The following is an 18,606-nucleotide window of genomic DNA, read 5'->3' as shown; positions in this document are numbered from 1 at the left end:
AGAAGGCACCCTCTTCCTCGGGAGAAGTTTTCTCGGCAGGCGACCCGCTGGGTTTGGAGGTGCCGGAATCCTCGACTTCACCCCTCTTTCTTTTGTTCCTTGGGGAAGCAGCAGAAGGAAGAGAGTGCACTGATTCGGAAGCATCAGATTCTATCTCTTTTTCGGATGAAGCCGCGGATTTGTGAGATCCTACGACTTCACTTTCAGGGCGAGAAGTACCCTGCGAATCGTCAGTAACGACGGCTCGTTCGTCGACTTCCCCACCTTCAGGTAGGGGAGGCAGAGAAGATAAGACTTGATGTTTCTGTAGAAAGAAAATTTACACCAAGGGAAAGTTAAGCAAGACAGCAGTCGGAAAAATATAAACTCGAGAAGACAAGTTAAGCAAGATAGCAGTCGAAAAAATATAAATTCGAGAAGATAAGTTATTTACCTTAGGGAGGGCGTTGGTGCCGCTGTATGGTTCCACACGACAAGAGGTTGGAATTGTGTCTTTCTTGCTCAGCGACGAAATACATCGGACAAGCTTCTCCAAGTCCTTCACCGAAAGATCCTTGGATACGCGGTCCGCGTCTTTTTCGCCAGCATACATCCAGAGGGGGTTTTTGCGAGCCTGCAGAGGCTGCACCCTGATCCTAAGGAAGTACGCGGTAATCTGAACACCCGACAGTTCCTTACCATGGGCGTTCTGAAGCTCATGGATGTGCTTCATCAGCGCATCTATCGCCATCTTTTATTCTTCGGTAGCTTCAGCATCCCATGATCGGCATCGAAGGATTTTTGCGCCACCATCAAAAGGCATGATGTTGTATTCCTGATGTACTCCTCGCGGACGTATAGCCATCTCCTGCGCCACCCTTGGACGGAATCGGGGAATTTGACGTCAAAATACTCGACATTGGGACGGATGCAGATAACAACACCACCTACATTGTAGGCGATGTTGTGGGAGCTGTTGCAGCGAACAAGAAAGATGCATTTCCACGGGTCCCAATTTGGATGGGTCCCGAGAAAGCATTCACACAGGGTGATGAAGATGGAGATATGGAGGATAGAGTTGGGAGTCAGCTGGTGTAGCTGCAGCCCATAGACATAAAGTAATCCACGGAGGAATTCGTGGATGGGAGTGGACAGGCCGCGGATGAGGTGGTCAATGAAAGTTACCCGGTATCCGATGCGGGGCGTCGGGAAGCTTTCTTCCCCAGGAAAGATCAGCCCTTCTTCCTTCTTCATCAGCCCAAGCTTCTTGAGCAGGTTCACGTCCTGGTTCGAGATCTGGATCTCTCCCACTCAGAGATCTCCAAATCCTCCATCGCCATGTTGGTTCCTGGAGCGGTGTGCCTTGTGAGCCTTGCCCGCGGTGGCATCAACGTGAGCGCTGGAGAGATTGAACAAGAGCACGGGCGCAGGAGCTTAGTAGCAGCAATGAAGGCTTTAGAGAGAGAGAAAGGAAAGGAGCGCGGCGCAGCGAAGGGGATTAATTAAGGAAGAAGAAGGTTATTTATAGCGAGCCACTGAAACATCCGCGCCGTTGGATGATGGAGAAATGCATCCAATGCCTTACACGTGTTTCTATGGGTAAAATGGTCTTTTTACTGCGAAGTAACTAGACAGGCGCTACAACGCGCGTGCAAGAGAAAGCGGAGGACGTGTGTCCCCACCTGTGTAGCATGTCAAGCGACGCAGTATTAAGGACCCACGGGTCAGTGACAGGACAGGACTCGCACCTTCTCAATGCAGTGATCGTTGCCATCATCAGCGCTGATGTCATTATAAGGAAAATTTCGGCTGCAGTGCTTTGAGGATCGGCGACAGAGGAGTATTATTGGTAATTTCGGGAGCCTTTGATCAAATACAAGTTTTTGTTCAAATGCTCGGGGGCTACTTTTATAAGGAGTTTGATATGGATATGATTCAAAAAAGACAAACATGAGCCTACAGCCAAGTATAAATGATGAGGTCTAAGACCTAGGTTGTGGCCCGATCTCGCGATTGACCCAAATCCAAGAGGGGAAAAGATGGAGAAGATGAAGAACGCGAAGAACACGAAGAACAAGCACACGCACACCAACCCGATACAATCGAATTCTTACTCTTGTGGCTCGATGGACCACGCCAATAGAATCACCCGGAAGAGACGCGAGGTAGAATTTCGGATGAGAGATCGGGGTTGGAGACGAAGACCGATAAGGGAGAGAGAGTGGAGCACACTAGAATCTCACTCACAAGTATCCAAATCCTCAACAAGAGTAGCCTTGGTTACAAAGGGGATCTAACCCTAGAGAGACAAAGCTCAAATGTAGTTTTAAGCTCAAATCTTGTCTAAAGAGTAAAAGGGGCGTCCTGGGTACTTATATAGGTCTACAAGGCGACTCGGGCCGAAGAGGTACAAGTGAAACCGGTTCGGGCCGATCGGGTCGAGTCGAATCGTGCAGGCCGGTCAGGGAGCCGGTCCAACCGGACCTGGGGCCGGCGCGTCCGGTCCAAACCGGGTCGTGGACCGGGCGGCAACCGGAAGTGTCGCAGATGTCCTTCCGGTTGGCACCGGTGCGCCGCCCGGTTGACGCCGAGGTGGTTCCGGCGTGCCGCCCGGTTGATCGGGTCCTGGACTGGGCGCGCCGGTTTGACCGAGCGCTGGGCCGGCCTGGGCGACTTCTTCTCCTCTCGCGCATGGCTTGCCCTCCTCTCCGTGGCCTTGACGCACCTCGTACCTAATAACACAAAGCATGTCGGCATGAGGTAGCAATCCATCCAATGGGGTACCGAGATCGAGGGTAGTGAGGAGCGAGTTCACCTTATCATGTAGCGCTTTAACTCGAGCCCGCGTCATTGGTCCACTTGGGGGACTTGTTGGTCTTGGTGTAGTGTCGTCGGTGAGCGGGGCTACATCATCTCCCCCCTTGGGAAAGAGTCGTCCTCGACTCGTGCGTCTCCTCATCTCCATGATAGGGCGATAGGTCCGAGATGTTGAATGTGTTGCTCACCAAGTACTTGGAGGTTGGAATGTCGATGACGTAGGAGTTGTTGTTGATGCGCTTGAGGACCTTGAAGGGGCCATCTCCTCTTGGTTTGAGCTTTGAGTTGCGTTCATGAGGGAATCTTTCCTTCCGGAGGTGGATCCAAACGAGGTCGCCTTCTTCAAATATTCTTTCCTTCTTCTTGGCGTTGAGGCGGGTAGCTTGGCGGAGGACATGTTCTTGAATGGTTGCTCTTGTGTCTTCATGTAGCTTCTTCATGGTGGCGGCTCGCTTGTCGAAGTCCATGTTCGTTCTCTAATGGAGAGGTAGTGGGAGGATGTCGAGTGCCGTGGGTGGTTCGAAACCATAGACGATCATGAACGGACTCCTTGATGTCGTGGAGTGCTTGGCTCGATGGTAGGCGAACTCCGCGTGGGGTAGACACTCTTCCCATGACTTCAAGTTTTTCTTCACTAGTGTGAGTAGAAGAGTTGAGAGGCTTCGATTGACCACTTCTGTTTGTCCGTCCGTTTGCGGGTGTGAGGATGATGAGAACAAGAGCTTCACTCCAAACTTTGCCATGAGCGACTTCCATAGATAGCTCATAAACTTGACGTCTCTATCCGACACAATGCTTGCCGGAATTCCGTGTAGGCGAACGACTTCCCTGAAAAACAACGAAGCAATGTGTGAAGCATCATCGGTCTTATGGCATGGTATGAAATGAGCCATTTTAGAGAACCTATCCACTACCACAAAGATTGAATCATGACCATGTTTGGTGCGAGGCAATCCTAGTACGAAATCCATACTTATATCGGACCATGGTGCATATGGAATCGGTAAAGGCATGTAAAGACCATAAGGGTTGGTTGTAGACTTAGCTTGTAAGCATGTTGTGCACCGGTTGCATAGGCTCTCCACGTCTCGCTTCATCTTTGGCCAATAGTAATGAGTTCCAAGCATCGCAAGTGTTTTATCCCATCCAAAGTGTCCCATGAGGCCACCTCCATGTGACTCTTGTAAAAGTAACTTTCGAAGAGAAGACTCAGGTATGCAAATTTCGTTAGCTTTGAACAAGTAGCCATCGTGCAAGTAGAAGTCATCAAATCCTCGTTCAACGGAACACTTCTCAAATATTGGTGCAAAGAAAGAATCGGAAGGATAGAGTTCTTTGATCTCCTCAAGTCCCAAGACATGAAAATCCAAACGAGTAAGCAAAAGGGTGTTTTTGCGGGAAAGAGCATCCGCCACTACATTGTCCTTGCCCTTCTTGTATTTGATTACATACGGAAAGGACTCAATGAACTCAACCCATTTTGCATGTCGTTTGTTCAAATTGTGTTGGCTTTTCAAATACTTCAAAGACTCATGGTCGGAATGAATGATAAACTCTTTCGGCCAAAGATAGTGTTGCCAAATTTCAAGAACACGAACCAAAGCATAAAGTTCCTTGTCATAAATAGGATAGTTGAGGCGTGCGCCATCCAACTTCTCACTATAGTATGCCACGGGTTTTCCATCTTGCATAAGAACGCCACCAATGCCAATTCCACTTGCATCACACTCAATTTCAAAAGTTTTTGCAAAGTTTGGAAGGACGAGAAGGGGAGCTTCGGTAAGGCGTTTCTTCAACTCATCAAAAGCATTTTGTTGAGCCTTGCCCCACACAAACGGGACATTCTTTTTGGTAAGCTCATTCAAAGGGCAAGCAATGGTGCTAAAATCTTTCACAAAGCGGCGGTAGAAACCGGAAAGTCCATGGAAACTTCGAACTTGACCAACGGTGGTAGGCGTGGGCCAATTATGTATGGCGTCAACCTTCGAAGAATCGACTTCAATGCCATTGGCGGAAATCACAAATCCAAGGAAAACCAATTTGTTTTGGGAAAATGTGCATTTGGGGAGGTTTGCATAAAGCTTCTCATGACGCAAGATGCATAAGACTTCTCTCACATGTTGCACATGGTCCTCGAGATTTTTGCTATAAATGAGAATATCATCGAAATAGACAACCACACTCTTGCCAATGAGAGGGCGCAAGATGTGATTCATGAGGCGCATAAAAGTTGATGGAGCATTAGAAAGACCAAATGGCATGACAAGCCATTCATAGAGACCAAGCTTGGTCTTGAATGCCGTCTTCCATTCATCACCGATTGCCATGTGGATTTGGTGGTAGCCACTACGCAAATCGACTTTAGAGAAAATCGTGGCACCACTTAATTCATCAAGCATGTCATCTAAACGCGGAATGGGATGGCGATATCGAACGGTAATGGCATTGATGGGGCGACAATCCATACACATTCGTTGCGTCTCATCCGGTTTAGGCACAAGAATCACGGGAACCGCACAAGGACTAAGGCTTTCACGAACGTACCCTTTAGCGAGGAGATCTTGTATTTGGCGTTGAATCTCCTTTGTGTCTTTGGGGTTGGTGCGGTAGGCGGCACGGTTTGGGAGCGGAGCGCCGGGTATGAGGTCGATGCGGTGCTCTATGCCCCGAAGCGGTGGAAGCCCATGAGGTAGTTCGTCGGGGAAGACATCTTGAAACTCCTTCAAAAGAGACAACAAAGACGAAGGAATGTTGGTTAAGTCGTTAGTCTCCGATGACGGTCCCTTGCAAATGAGCACATAGTGCAAGGTGGTGGATGGGTTTGCTTGCACTTCTCTCCACTCGCTTTTGGTGGCTAGGAGGACGCTCTTTCTATCACTCATGTATGGCTTGTGGCGCTCACTCTCCTTTTGGTGGGTCGCTCCCTCTCCTCTCAACTCACTATGGTGTGTGTGTTGTTGTGCCCTCGCTAAAGCCTTCGCATTATCCGTGATGATTTGGCTAGGAGTCATTGGGCGAAGCTCAAACTTCTTATCCTTCACCGTGAAGGTGTATGCATTGGAGTATTCGTCATGTATGGCCTTCTTGTCAAATTGCCATGGGCGGCCAAGCAACATGTGGCACACCGTCATGGGCACCACGTCACACTCAATAGTGTCTTCATAGGGTCCAATCTTGAAGTTGATGGTGCGGTATGTTGTATCTTGACGTTGCCCTTGTCGCTCAACCATTGGACATGGTAAGGATGAGGGTGTTTGCGAAGTGTGAGATTGAGCTTCTCACACAATTCTGTGCTTGCAAGGTTATGGCAACTTCCTCCATCGATGATGACCTTTATCGACTTGCCACCAATACCGGCACGGGTTTGGAAGATGTTGCACCTTTGGTCTTCCATAGCTTGAGGTTGAGTTGTTAGCACCCTTGTGACCACAAGTGAAGGGCTTGGGTCATGCACACATAAGAGAGGGTCTTCTCCACTTTCTTCATCATAATCTTCTTCATTGGCGATGGCGGCTTGTACGAGAGCTTCATATTCACCTTCACTTAGCGTCTCTATGTCACCATTCTCCATAGTGATCATGACTTTGGTATTCTTGCACTCAAAGGACTTGTGGCCTTGTGCACCACACTTGAAGCAAGTGACATTAGAGGGTCCCGTAGAGGCCTTTGAGGAGGCGGTGGAGGACACCGTTTGCTTCATGCGACTTTGGATAGTCGGTTGCTTGGATGGTGTAGAGGACACGGTGGGCTTGACACTTGTTGTAGGAGTTGTTGTAGCGAGCTTGGAGGCGAAGTATGACTTGGACTTGGAGTACTTGATGTCCTCATTCACTTGGCGCTCGGCCTTGGAAGCTTGGTGAACCAACTCAACCATGTTGGAATATTGTTGGAACTCCACAATTCTCTTGATGGGGTAGTTGAGGCCATTGAAGAATCTAGCGATGGTTTGGTTCTCGGACTCTTGGATGTTGGCTCGCATCATAGTTAGCTCCATCTCCTTTAAGAACTCCTCAACGGTCTTGGTGCCTTGCTTCAATTTTTGGAGTTTGTTGAAGAGGTCGGTCATGTAGTGTGTTGGTACAAAGCGAGCTTGCATCTCTTCCTTCATCTCTTCCCAAGTGTCAATTGGGGGTTCACCCTTTTCTTCCCTTAGAGTGAGTACTTGCTCCCACCAAGTGTTTGCATAATCTTCAAATTCAAGAGACGCCATGGCCACTTTCTTGGCACCGGAGTAGTTGTGGATGCGGAATATCTTGTCAACCTTGAGTGCCCATGAGAGGTAGGCCTCGGCATCGTCTTCACCTTTGAACTTGGGCATGTTGAACTTGAGCTTTCCAAACATGTTCTCTTCATCTTCCAAATTCCTTCGGCGAGGACGGATGCCTTCATCTCTTGCGGCTTGAGGTGGTAGAGGAGGTCTTCCACGGCCAACCATAGCATTGGGTTGGCGTTGAAGTTGAACACTAGCTTCACTTGGTTCACGATGATGATGTTGTTGAAGATCTTGACGAGTTGTTGAGGTTGTTGACGACGCCCATTGATTGGCCATCTCATCTTGATCATGTTGCGGGTCTCCTCTTCCACGTTGGTCATGGCGAGGATGATTTCGGAAATCACGCCGAGGTTGATCTTGATGACCTTGGTCTTGAGCATCGACATGTGGCTCACGATGAGGTACCGGCTCCATGTTGTGGATGATGTTGTCGTGGGGTTGGTCGACACGCCCATGGTGGGCATGGCGATCCACTTGATGACGATCTTGGTGTAGTACTTGTTCTTGTGGAGGACGTTCATGGGGACGAGCGTGGCGATGGATTTCTCCTCGCCTAGAGTTGGAGCGAGAGTCTTCATGACGAGTATGTGGGCGACGAGGTCGATGATGGTCTTCATGCCTTGAGTTGGAGCTTGAGGACGTATGGCGATCATGAGAGTAGTAATCTTGTGACGAGCTTGATGATGATGAAGTAGAGCGGTGTCGGCGATGACGACCCAAGTTGGTGATGGCGCGCTCGAGACTATCCATGCGCCGCTCCATGTTCGCATCATTGGCCGCCATTTGGCCATTCAAGTTGTCCGTAGCTTCACGAAGTAGAGCCAAATCTTGGTTCACAACGGAGAAGTTGTGTGCCACTTCGTCATATTGCTCGTCGATGCGTGTCTCGAATAAGGCGAGTTGCTCCTTGAATTCTTGGCGTTGTACCCATAGGTTGTGTTGGGTCGCCAACCTCTCGGTGTTGCGATAGGACTTCATCCGTCCCTTGCTTCGTCTCCGGGCCTATCCATGATAGAAAGACAAGAACTATGTTGTGTATGTTAGTGGAAGAAAGCTACCTCGCACCTTTACCTTGGTGTGATAGTATTGAGGTAATCAACCAAACCGAGAGCAAAAAAACAATTGTATCGGGCGCTCACACAAAAGCACACGCAAAAGCTACCAAATATGGTGTTAGGTGAGTATGGTGGAAAGCCAAAAGACGAAATCCGAAATCAAGTATGTTGTTAAAAGTGGGTGAGGTTCAAAAATCAAGTGTCAAAGTGAAGATCAAATATAAACACGGAAAAGTTGTGGAACCCACACACGGGATAAGCGGGGTTAGTGCAACCAAAAAGTGAGCGGAAAAAGTAAGTAAGGGTGCTCGGTGTCACACTAACACAAGGAGAGGCAAAGCTTTGGTTGCAAACGGAGAGACAACAATATTCACACGCGACCTCTCTTCTCTTTTCTCTCTTTTGCTTAAAAGCTTGTGACTCTTTTGTATATGGTGGCACTTGCACTCTTTTGTATCTATGGTGGCACTTGTACTCTTTTGTATGTATGGTGCCACTTGCACTCTTTTTTGTGTTTTTGCGGGTTTCTCGCACTATGTTAGCGTTAGCCTTGCTTTTGCTATCTTGCCACACGAGTGTTTGCTTAGAAGCTTTACTCCACACTACACACACCTCACAATCGGGGCCACGTGCAATGTCTCGCAACACTAGATAAGCAATGCTCGATAGGATAGGTCGCAAAAGGAAGAGGGCTACAAGGGAAAAATGCAAGTTATACCTGCGATGTTGGTGGTGGTGGTGGTGGTGTTAGTCGAAAAGCGGACTCGGGACGGACACGGAATGGCGCCCGGTCTGGGGGCCGGTCGGACCGGATTTTGCGCCGGTCGGTCCGGTCTGGGGGCCGGTCGACCGGTTCCTGGGCTGGCCGGTCCGGTTTAGGGGTCGGTCAACCGGTTGCTCAACCGGATGCTCATGTTTCTCTCTCATGTTCTTCCCCAAACCAAAACCAAAAGATCAAATCGAAGGCAAACGATGGAATTGGGGGCTAAAAGTTGGGGAAATAGTAGATCAAGCACAATAACACCGAATCCACGGACCAAAACCACTCAAAACGCAACAAAATCGCAGATCCATCCAAAGGCAATTTAGGGATATTTTTTTGGGGATTTTTTGGAAAAAATTTAGAGACGAAATTGGGTGGGTGGAGGGTCAAAATCGCGGTAACCAAAAGCTGCTGATACCATATGATCAGGTCTAAGACCTAGGTTGTGGCCCGATCTCGCGATTGACCCAAATCCAAGAGGGGAAAAGAGGGAGAAGATGAAGAACGCGAAGAACACGAAGAACAAGCACACACATACCAACCCGATACAATCGAGTTCTTACTCTCGTGGCTCGATGGACCACGCCAATAGAATCACCCGGAAGAGACGCGAGGTAGAATTCCGGATGAGAGATCGGGGTTGGAGACGAAGACCGGCGAGGGAGAGAGAGTGGAGCACACTAGAATCTCACTCACAAGTATCCAAATCCTCAACAAGAGTAGCCTTGATTACAAAGGGGATCTAACCCTAGGGAGACAAAGCTCAAAAGTAGTTTTAAGCTCAAATTATGTCTAAAGAGTAAAAGGGGCGTCCTGGGTACTTATATAGGTCTACAAGGCGACTCGGGCCGAAGAGGTACAAGTGAAACCTGTTCGGGCCGATCAGGTCGAGTCGAAACGTGTAGGCCGGTCAGGGAGCCGGTCCAACCGGACCTGGGGCCGGCGCGTCCGGTCCAAACCGGGCCGTGGACCGGGTGGCAACCGGAAGTGTCGCAGATGTCCTTCCGGTTGGCACCGGTGCGCCGCCCGATTGACGCCGAGGTGGTTCCGGCGTGCCGCCCGGTTGACCGGGTCCTGGACTGGGCGCGCCGGTCTGGCGGCCGGTTTGACCGAGTGCTGGGCCGGCCTGGGCGACTTCTTCTCCTCTCGCGCATGGCGTGCCCTCCTCTTCGTGGCCTTGACGCACCTCGTACCTAATAACACAAAGCGTGTCGGCATGAGGTAGCAATCCATCCAATGGGGTACCGAGATCGACGGTAGTGAGGAGCGAGTTCACCTTATCATGTAGCGCTTTAACTCGAGCCTGCGTCATTGGTCCACTTGGGGGACCTGTTGGTCTTGGTGTAGTGTCGTCGGTGAGCGGGGCTACATCAATAAATACTCAACTGTAGCCTCGGGGGCTACTCCCATAGGTAGCGCTGGCCGTGCACCCGATAAAGATGGAAGTATTATAAGAGTTGGCAATATAGCGACAAAGATAACAAAAAGGTGAGCCTACAACTAAGTACAAGCACTTGGCTGTAGCCTCGGGGGCTACTCCCATCGGGAACGCTGGTCGCGTACCCGATGAAGTTGAAGAAGTCATGGTGAGCATATTTCGAGTTACGATATAACTCTTCATATACTCCATCGGGAAGACAAGATAAAAAATATTGGAGTCATCATATGACTCGAATAAATGTGCTATTCCAACAGCCGAAAAAGGCACTCGACAATATATTTTCAGAGCGCCTCAATCGCGATTTAATCTCTGAATGCCGCAATACTTTGCGAAGGTAAGACCCCGGGATCCGTCCTGTGCGGCGTGGCATCGCACCCGAATGCGCTCTGCTACTTTTTTCCATATCAACAGATGCGAAGAAAAATCCTAACGGACGCGTTAGGTACCCGATAAAATATGACTGGAGTTCGGCATATGGTAAGACCTTAAGCGGCACATGACGAATTACGCCAGTATACCGAGATCATGTCCAGGGACTTGATCTTGAAGTAGGTTTTTGCGGGATTGCCACGAGAGCAGTTAACTGGTACCTGATCCGTCAGATGAACCAGCCCCAACTACCATTATCCCACAATATATGATTGTTTTATGAAAGTTATTTAGTGACTCGAAGAAATCAGGTGTTAATTGTAATGATGGAGATTTTCCCTGATTCTTCGATTCAAGCAAAATCTCGGGGGCTACTGACATAGGCATCCCCAATGGGTCCGCCGAAGATGGTACCCAGGGTTTACTGGAGGCCCATGACCCGAAGTTTATGAAGCCCGGAAGCCCAGTTAAGCGATGGTTTGGAAAGATAGAGTTGTCTTAGGAATAATGACTTATAACTATTACGGGACGAACTCAAAGAGTCTCCCGGTCTTTGTAACTTGTACATCACGAAACCCTCTGCTCCGCCTCCTATATAAGGGGGAGTTGAGGGAGAAAGAGAGGATCGATTCATTGTCAACATAACCTTAGTTTTCTAGCAGTCGAGTACTTTTCCGGCTGAACCCTCGAGATCTACTTGCCCTCTACTTCCACGAAAACTCTAGTCTACAATCTGTAGGCATTGACAAGTCGATACCTTGTCAGGTGGCTCAGTACACCCGCCCGGATGGCATCAGCTGGAGATCCGGTTGGCGTCGGGCGGACCGGCGCGGGGTCCGGTTGGACCGAACTGGTGACCGGGCGCGCCGGCGTGGCGGCTGGTCAAACCGGGCCTGGCGCCGGCTTGGACTTCGTCTTCCCTCGCGCATGCCTCCCTCTCCTCCCTCGCGCTTCCATGGGATGTCTTCATGTCCAGCTTCATGTCCAGCTCCATGTCCAGCTGCTCCTCTTCTCCTCGTGCGATGCTTGCTCTCTCTTCATACCTGATCATACATAAGTAATAGGACTTAGGCAGTATAAAGTTATCATCGATCAAAGTATCACTTAGGAACAAGTTCACCTGTTGTTTGAGTAGCTTCACGCGAGCTCTTGTAATGGGTCCAATCCTGACTTCATTGGACTTGAGCTTCACAGCAACATCGTCTTCATCTTTCAATGATGGAGGTAGTAGTGTAGTAGGGATGTCCTCATCATATATGCACACTCGAATCTTTTACATGATAACTGATGGCAACAACTATGTGTGTACCAACTCGTTGAGACTCCAAGTGCAGAGTGTTGGAGCAAACGTCTTTTCCCCACAAGGGTGACTCGAGGGTTTATATAAAACTCTCGGGGAATTGGATTAGAAGCTAAATTCTTCATCTCCTCTTCTTGCAACCTGCAAAATAAAGTTATTTCCATGTGACCCCAACTTCACCGTGTGGTTGTCAAGCACAAGGTTTCGTATTAGTTATAGAAAATACAAGTATAAAGTAAAGTAAACAATCTAAGCAAACTAAATAAAAATAAATAAAGGCTAATGGTATTTGGGTTTTGTGGGTGTGTATGTGGAGAAAGGCTTGGTATTTTCGAATTAAATAATAACAATGAATGTAAAGTGTGGTAATAGTGTTATAAAGGTGTTTCTAATGATTTAAAATGGATCGGGTTGATGGGTTCACTTGTCTACTCTCTTTTTAAGTTGTAGTGGACACAAACAATTCATCAATAAAATAATATTGGTGAAACTTCAACATGTGTTTGATAATCATTCATATGGGCATTACCTCCTAACATAGAGATGATGCAACACATCTCTCTTATACTCCTCAAGAAAGGGAAAACTCCAAGAAATCTTGAATTAAGAATCAACATAGTATAGCCTTAAGTAATTTGACATAATGTTTGAATATCAGATATGCTACCTTGAATAAACAAGATTATCACAATGTCGCATGATAATTATAGCACATTTATTCACTTTGTCCCTGGTGAGGCAGCAAAAGAAAGTTAAATACCATAGTAGATCTTGAATTTGTTGTAACTAATCCATTACTACCACCATGCTACTCCATATAATACACACTTATCCCCACACATGGTCTTGCATACAAGTTGGATCAGAACAAATACTTAACAAACAAGTTACATGATATGCATCTATCAATACATCTTACACATAATAGTATCAAAGAATAAAGATCCACCACATAGGAATTACATATATGACTATAATCATGTTGGACAGCTCATATGATACTACATCTATGAAGAACATGAAAGAAATAGATCAAGCTACTTCACAAACCCCATAGTCTAGAGGTGGACTACTTCATATTCATCATGGTGATGATGGTGTAGATGTTGGAGAAGGTGGAGATCCCTCCAAAGGTGGCTCCGATGGAGTTTCCCTGCCAATTTTCGCTGGTTCTGACTTTGTTTTGGTCACTGTTCAAAAAATCCGTCAGGATATCGATTTATCGTGAATCGGATGGTAACCGATATATTTCATCATATCGACTAATTTATCGCGTCACCGATATTTCGCCCGATTTTCTGTCCAAGAGCCGATATTTCGCGCGATTTTCATTCTCATGGCTGATATTTCGGCCGATTGTCCGTGAAAATTTCAATGAAAATTTGTTATGGCAGTCGATATTTTCATCCTATGTTTATGTAGGATTATGCATTAGCTCAATTTTTTATTTTTATTGATTCAAATGCGAGGAATCAAGGTAATACTTGTGCATTGCTCCAATATTATTTTTTGTGTAACATATAACAGAAAATTTAGTATCAAAAATTAGGATTTACAAAAAAGAATACAGATAAATGGCGGACCGATAAAATCTATTAATCAGCCGATAAGCAATTAATCTTTATTTTAAGGCTGATAGATAATAATAGATAAGTTAAAGATTAACGATTTCTTGAGGTTGCCAGGTGCTGGCTCCGCCCATGCATAGAGTTCCAAAGCACATATTATTGCTCTGTCTGCAAAAATCTACACGTCCCTCCCAGCACCTCATCCTAAAATATACTACTCCCGCTGTTGTCTCAACTTTGCCTAAAATATACTAGTCCCTCTGATGTCTCAGCTTTGTTTAGATATCAATGTATCTAGAACATACTAGTATTTTAGTGTGTAGATACATACAAATCTAGACAAAGCTGAGACATACTTCTTGGGACGGATAGAGTAAAATAAGGAAAATAAGTGAACACCTACTCTCCTACTAGGCTACTAGCACAAGGCGACACCAGTACATTAGTACGGCTACATATATTCTCTAATCACTACATTAGTACGGCTACATATATTCTCTAATCACTGGGCAACTCTACTTTCTTCTTGACCGAGGAAGCAACTACTTCAGCAGGCGACACCGGACCCTGTTCAGCGAGTCTAGCGGCATGGATGGATCTTCATGATGCTTCAAGATGCTTGTGCTGAAGGGGTGCGGCGTAGAATCCAAGCTGCCACCCGCATGCAGTCTCCTGTACTCCTGCAACATCCGCAGCTTCACGAAACGATGGAGAATGGACCACCGCTCGATGTCCCGGACCTCAGATGCGAAATCTTGGAAAGTGAGTGCCTTTTCAGCTCTGAAATTCAAAGGAAGGGCGTGAAAACAGAATTTTTCGAAACAGTTCATGGTATTGATTCTGAGCTGTAACTGGAATATCATACCTTGACACGGAGCGTTCCAGATCGTCAAACCTCGTATTAAAGGTTTCCAGAACTTCAGATACAATATTATTGTCTTCCTTTCCAGAGGTGCTGGTCTCGTTCGGTGGCCTGACCAAATACACACAAGATGAAGACTATCAAGGCCAACACAATATAACGCTCCATAGACAACAGGAAGAAACTATCTGGTTATGAAATAGTTATAGCACTTTGATGAACTCGGATTTTTTTTCACCCAGATTGTAGCATAGCCTACTCCTAAGGTACTTAGGGTTAGGAGGTTAGCTGGTATGCTAAATATGGGTAACATTCAAAAATTTAAATGTGCTTACATGTATTCACTTTGCATGGCATTATCCGTGCGATACATATCACTAACCACCAATTTAGAAATGTGGTACACAACGGTTTCACTGGAATTCGTGACATTTGCTGCAAGAAGTCTCGCTGGCGGAACAGGAAGGACATACTGAATCAAGCTAGTCGTTAAATCAAGTCTTCTGTGAGCTCGAGAAACGACGGTACTATTCTCCGCAAAAGTTGCATTTTCACCATCTACCTGTTATGAATGGTAAGCTTGTCAGTCTATATGAAATTGATGTGGCAATAGGAACGGTTTTCATGCAATATGAGGTATACAACCTTCTCAGGCAATCTTTCAGTGGCGTGAGCACAATCCAACTCAGGGGCGCTGCATTGAGAAAAGACAGAACATGCATTACGCGCTTTAAAATGTAGAGTGCAGAAGCACACAAAGAAGCAAGTCGGACAGAAGAGCTCAAATCCATGATTTTGTATAAAGACGATTTCTATCTCAAAGTAATCACCTTAGACATTGCATTTTCCCACCCCCAGACATGACTTGTTCATGCGATGTTAAAACATACGCTGTTGATCTTTTCCGTTTTATTGGTCGCGAAACCACCTCGCCATCAAACTTGTTAATTGGTGAACCGCTTGAATTTGAAGGTTTGGTTGCTGAGAGTAGGATACTTTGCTGGCTATAATCATCAAGTTGGTCAATCTTCTTAAGCTCTGTTCCTCCAACAGATGCTGAGTCGGGGTCCTTGGACAAGCTTGGAGCAGGCAGCTGAGCACGACTAGTCTGTGTCATGGGCACCTGCATATCTAAATCATGTTGCCCAACTTTCTTAAGCTCTGTTCGTCCAATTAATGATGAGTTGGGGCCCTTGGACAAGCTCATAGCAGGCAGCTGAACGTGGCTGGTATGTGCCAGGGGAAGCTGCATATCTGAATCATGCTTGTCAACTTTCTTAAGCTCTATTCCTCCAAGAGATGCTGAGTCCGGGTCCTTGGACAAGCTTGGAGCAGGCAGCTGAGCATGACTTGCTTGTGTCATGGGAAGCTGCATATCTGAATCATGCTGCTCAACTTTCTTAAGCTCTGTTTGTCCAATTAATGGTGAGTTGGGGTCCTTGGACAAGCTCATAGCAGGCAGCTGAGCATGGCTAGTCCATGTCATGGGAAGCTGCATATCTGAATCATGTTGGTCAACTTTCTTAAGCCCTGTTCCTCCAAGAGATGCTGAGTCAGGGTCCTTGGACAAGCTCGGAGCAGGCAGATGAGCATGACTAGTCTGTGTCATGGGAAGCTGCATATCTGAATCATGTTGTTCAACTTTTGTAAGCTTTGTTCGTCCAAGTAAAGATGAGTTGGGGTCCTTGGACAAGCTCGGAGCAGGTAGCTGAACATGACTAGTCTGTGTCATGGGAAGCTGTATATCTGAATCATGTTTTTCAACTTTCTTAAGCTCTGTTCCTTCAATTAATGACGTGTCAGGGTCCTTGGACAAGCTCGTAGCAGACAGCTGAACCTGACAAGTCTCTGTCATGGGAAGCTGCATATCTGAATGATGTTGGTCAACCTTACTAAGCTCTGCTTCAATAAATGATGAGTTGGGGTACTTGAAAAAGCTTGGAGCAGGCAGATGGCCAGGAGGAGTCTGTGTCATGAGCAGCTGCATATCCGATTGTCCAGTAGGATTTGAAAATTTTATCATCATATCACGTTGAGGCCCCCATATACCTTGGGTTGCCAGTACTTCATTTTGATATGGATTGGTCCTTTTCGAACAAAATTGACCATCCATACCCATCGCAAACTCTTGATAAGGGTTAGCAACATTGTCAACCAATTCCAATTTAGCATCACTAGATACATTTTGTTGCTGCTGAACTGAAAAATAGCCAGAGTACAACCCGAGTTCTTTTCCATTAGTCCCCAAGGCAGTCATTGGATTGGACACACTAACACCATTTTGACACCCTCCTAAAGGGAAAACAGAACTTGGCATGCGTTTCCATTGACAGGCTGGGGAATATAACAAACCACATGACTGGGAAGTAGACTGATACTGTTGACAAGATGATCCATCATATACAGCTGACTCAGTGGCCCCAGCTTGTGCAGTATATGAGGCCATACTGCTGGCGAATGTAGCAGAAATGCTTTCCTCTAATATAACCTTTTTATCAAGGTCAACAATTTTTTCACTGCATTTCATCACATTCAATTATATTATAAATTCAGAAATATAAATAACAAACATGTGCCGTCTTTTTAAATACTTCAATAATAGAGATAGACTTTGAACATTTTGCTGGTTGATCTAGTGCTCCTAGCAGAGTATACTAAACCAATCTAAAATGCCATAACCAGAAAAGTATGATGAAAATAAATCTTAATTTTTTTGTTAAGTCAGTTATTAGGTGTTTGCAGGAATCATTTTGCTACTTCTGCCCAGCAGAGCCACAAGCACTAGCATTAGTAATTGAGCATCAACAACTGAACACATAACTGTATCTTCATGTAGCAAGAGTTTGAGGATATATAATCACTACAATTTCTAGTTGGAACTTAAAAAGGAGAGTGCCATCAAAACATATTCACAGCAATTATATAATGAGATGGCAGCTTTCAGCTTACCCTTTCTGAAATATTTCATATGTCTGTGGAAATGTATCACTTGATGCCCCAAATGAATTAAGTAGTGAATCAATTTCCATTTGCTCTTCACAGTCATAAAAGCCATGCAACTTTTTCATTCCACTATCTACATATCCATCTACACTGTTTGCAAATGAACTGAACTGTTCATGTGATTTATCATTCTGTCTGCCCTGGGTTACTGGCATCAAATCAAAAGATTCACCATGGACAGGATATGTCCTCAAGTCAGCAGAATGCATTTCATCTCGACGTTCACAGACATGGCTTGTAGTTGCCCTGTTATATTCAGGCACATTAAGCTCAAAAGAGGATATGCCTTCATCATTATCATACGGGAGATCAACAGAGTTTTGTAAGTTACAAATTCTGCTGGTATTTGTGACAGTGGCTTCAGCCTCTCCAGGGAAGGGTAAAAAGTTTGAGGTGAAAGATGGACTTGCTAAACAGCCATTGTCCCAAACAACTTGGTGCTGCATGGTGTTCCCACCTGAAAGTTCTGTATTGTTGAAAGTCAAGTCACTGCACTCTTCATTAGGTGCTTCCAAAGCCTCTTGCATTTGCATAAGCGCAGCCCAAGTCCCATCCTGCTTGTCAGCAATGCAGTTATCACTTTGCAAAGGGCTGCTATATGGATAACACAAAATCCCTGTGCTACAACTACTTCCGAATGAGATAGCTCTATCATCATAACCATCAGTATCGTGAGAAGTTGTTTCTTCAAGATGATCAAGGCAGGATACATCAGAAGGTCTACTGCGATGTGTGATACTGGTGCGATTATTTTGCACCTGCATTCCATCAGATCCTGCAGGCTGAAGAGGTCTAAAAAAGTGGTCAAACTGTTGATATTCTCCCGGTGGAGCAGAAGCATTATTCAGAACAAAATTTGGACCAGTTGGTAAAAAACCTTTATCTTCAAAACCCTGCCTTGAAGCTGAATAACCATACTGTAAAGCCCGGTTATAATATTCCTGATTTGCATTTTGTGGAAAACCAAATGCACTTGGGTCAACTGGCAAATCTTTTGCACCAGACCCATCTACTTTAGCCGGCATTTCGGCACAATTGCTAGACTGGAACTGCATCTTCACTGGTTGACTGATTAACCACTGGTTGCCTGGTAGTGATTAGCTGGTGAACACGTCTGGAAAGTTGAAAACTTATCGTCTCACTCAACAGTAGTGTTGTCGAATTTTAGAGCCTGAA

At 46.2% G+C, this 18,606-nt stretch overlaps 1 protein-coding gene across 1 annotated transcript; it reads right to left on the bottom strand.

The window, feature by feature from the left end:
- Nucleotides 1–14,107: 14,107 nt before the first annotated feature.
- LOC124696019 lies at nucleotides 14,108–18,606 on the bottom strand. The gene is made up of 6 exons (XM_047228810.1): nucleotides 17,377–18,606; nucleotides 15,258–16,943; nucleotides 15,073–15,121; nucleotides 14,763–14,989; nucleotides 14,431–14,538; nucleotides 14,108–14,345 (listed from the first exon to the last, which is right to left on the bottom strand). The coding sequence occupies exons 1-6, from the start codon at nucleotides 18,483–18,485 to the stop codon at nucleotides 14,108–14,110; spliced, it is 3,417 nt and encodes a 1,138-aa protein (XP_047084766.1). The 5' UTR covers nucleotides 18,486–18,606.

The sequence above is a fragment of the Lolium rigidum genome, chromosome 3 (genome assembly GCF_022539505.1).
Source record: "Lolium rigidum isolate FL_2022 chromosome 3, APGP_CSIRO_Lrig_0.1, whole genome shotgun sequence".
NCBI classification, from domain to species: Eukaryota; Viridiplantae; Streptophyta; class Magnoliopsida; order Poales; family Poaceae; genus Lolium; species Lolium rigidum.
Note: the sequence above shows the minus strand (reverse complement) of the source record. Positions and strands in the feature narration are given on the sequence as shown.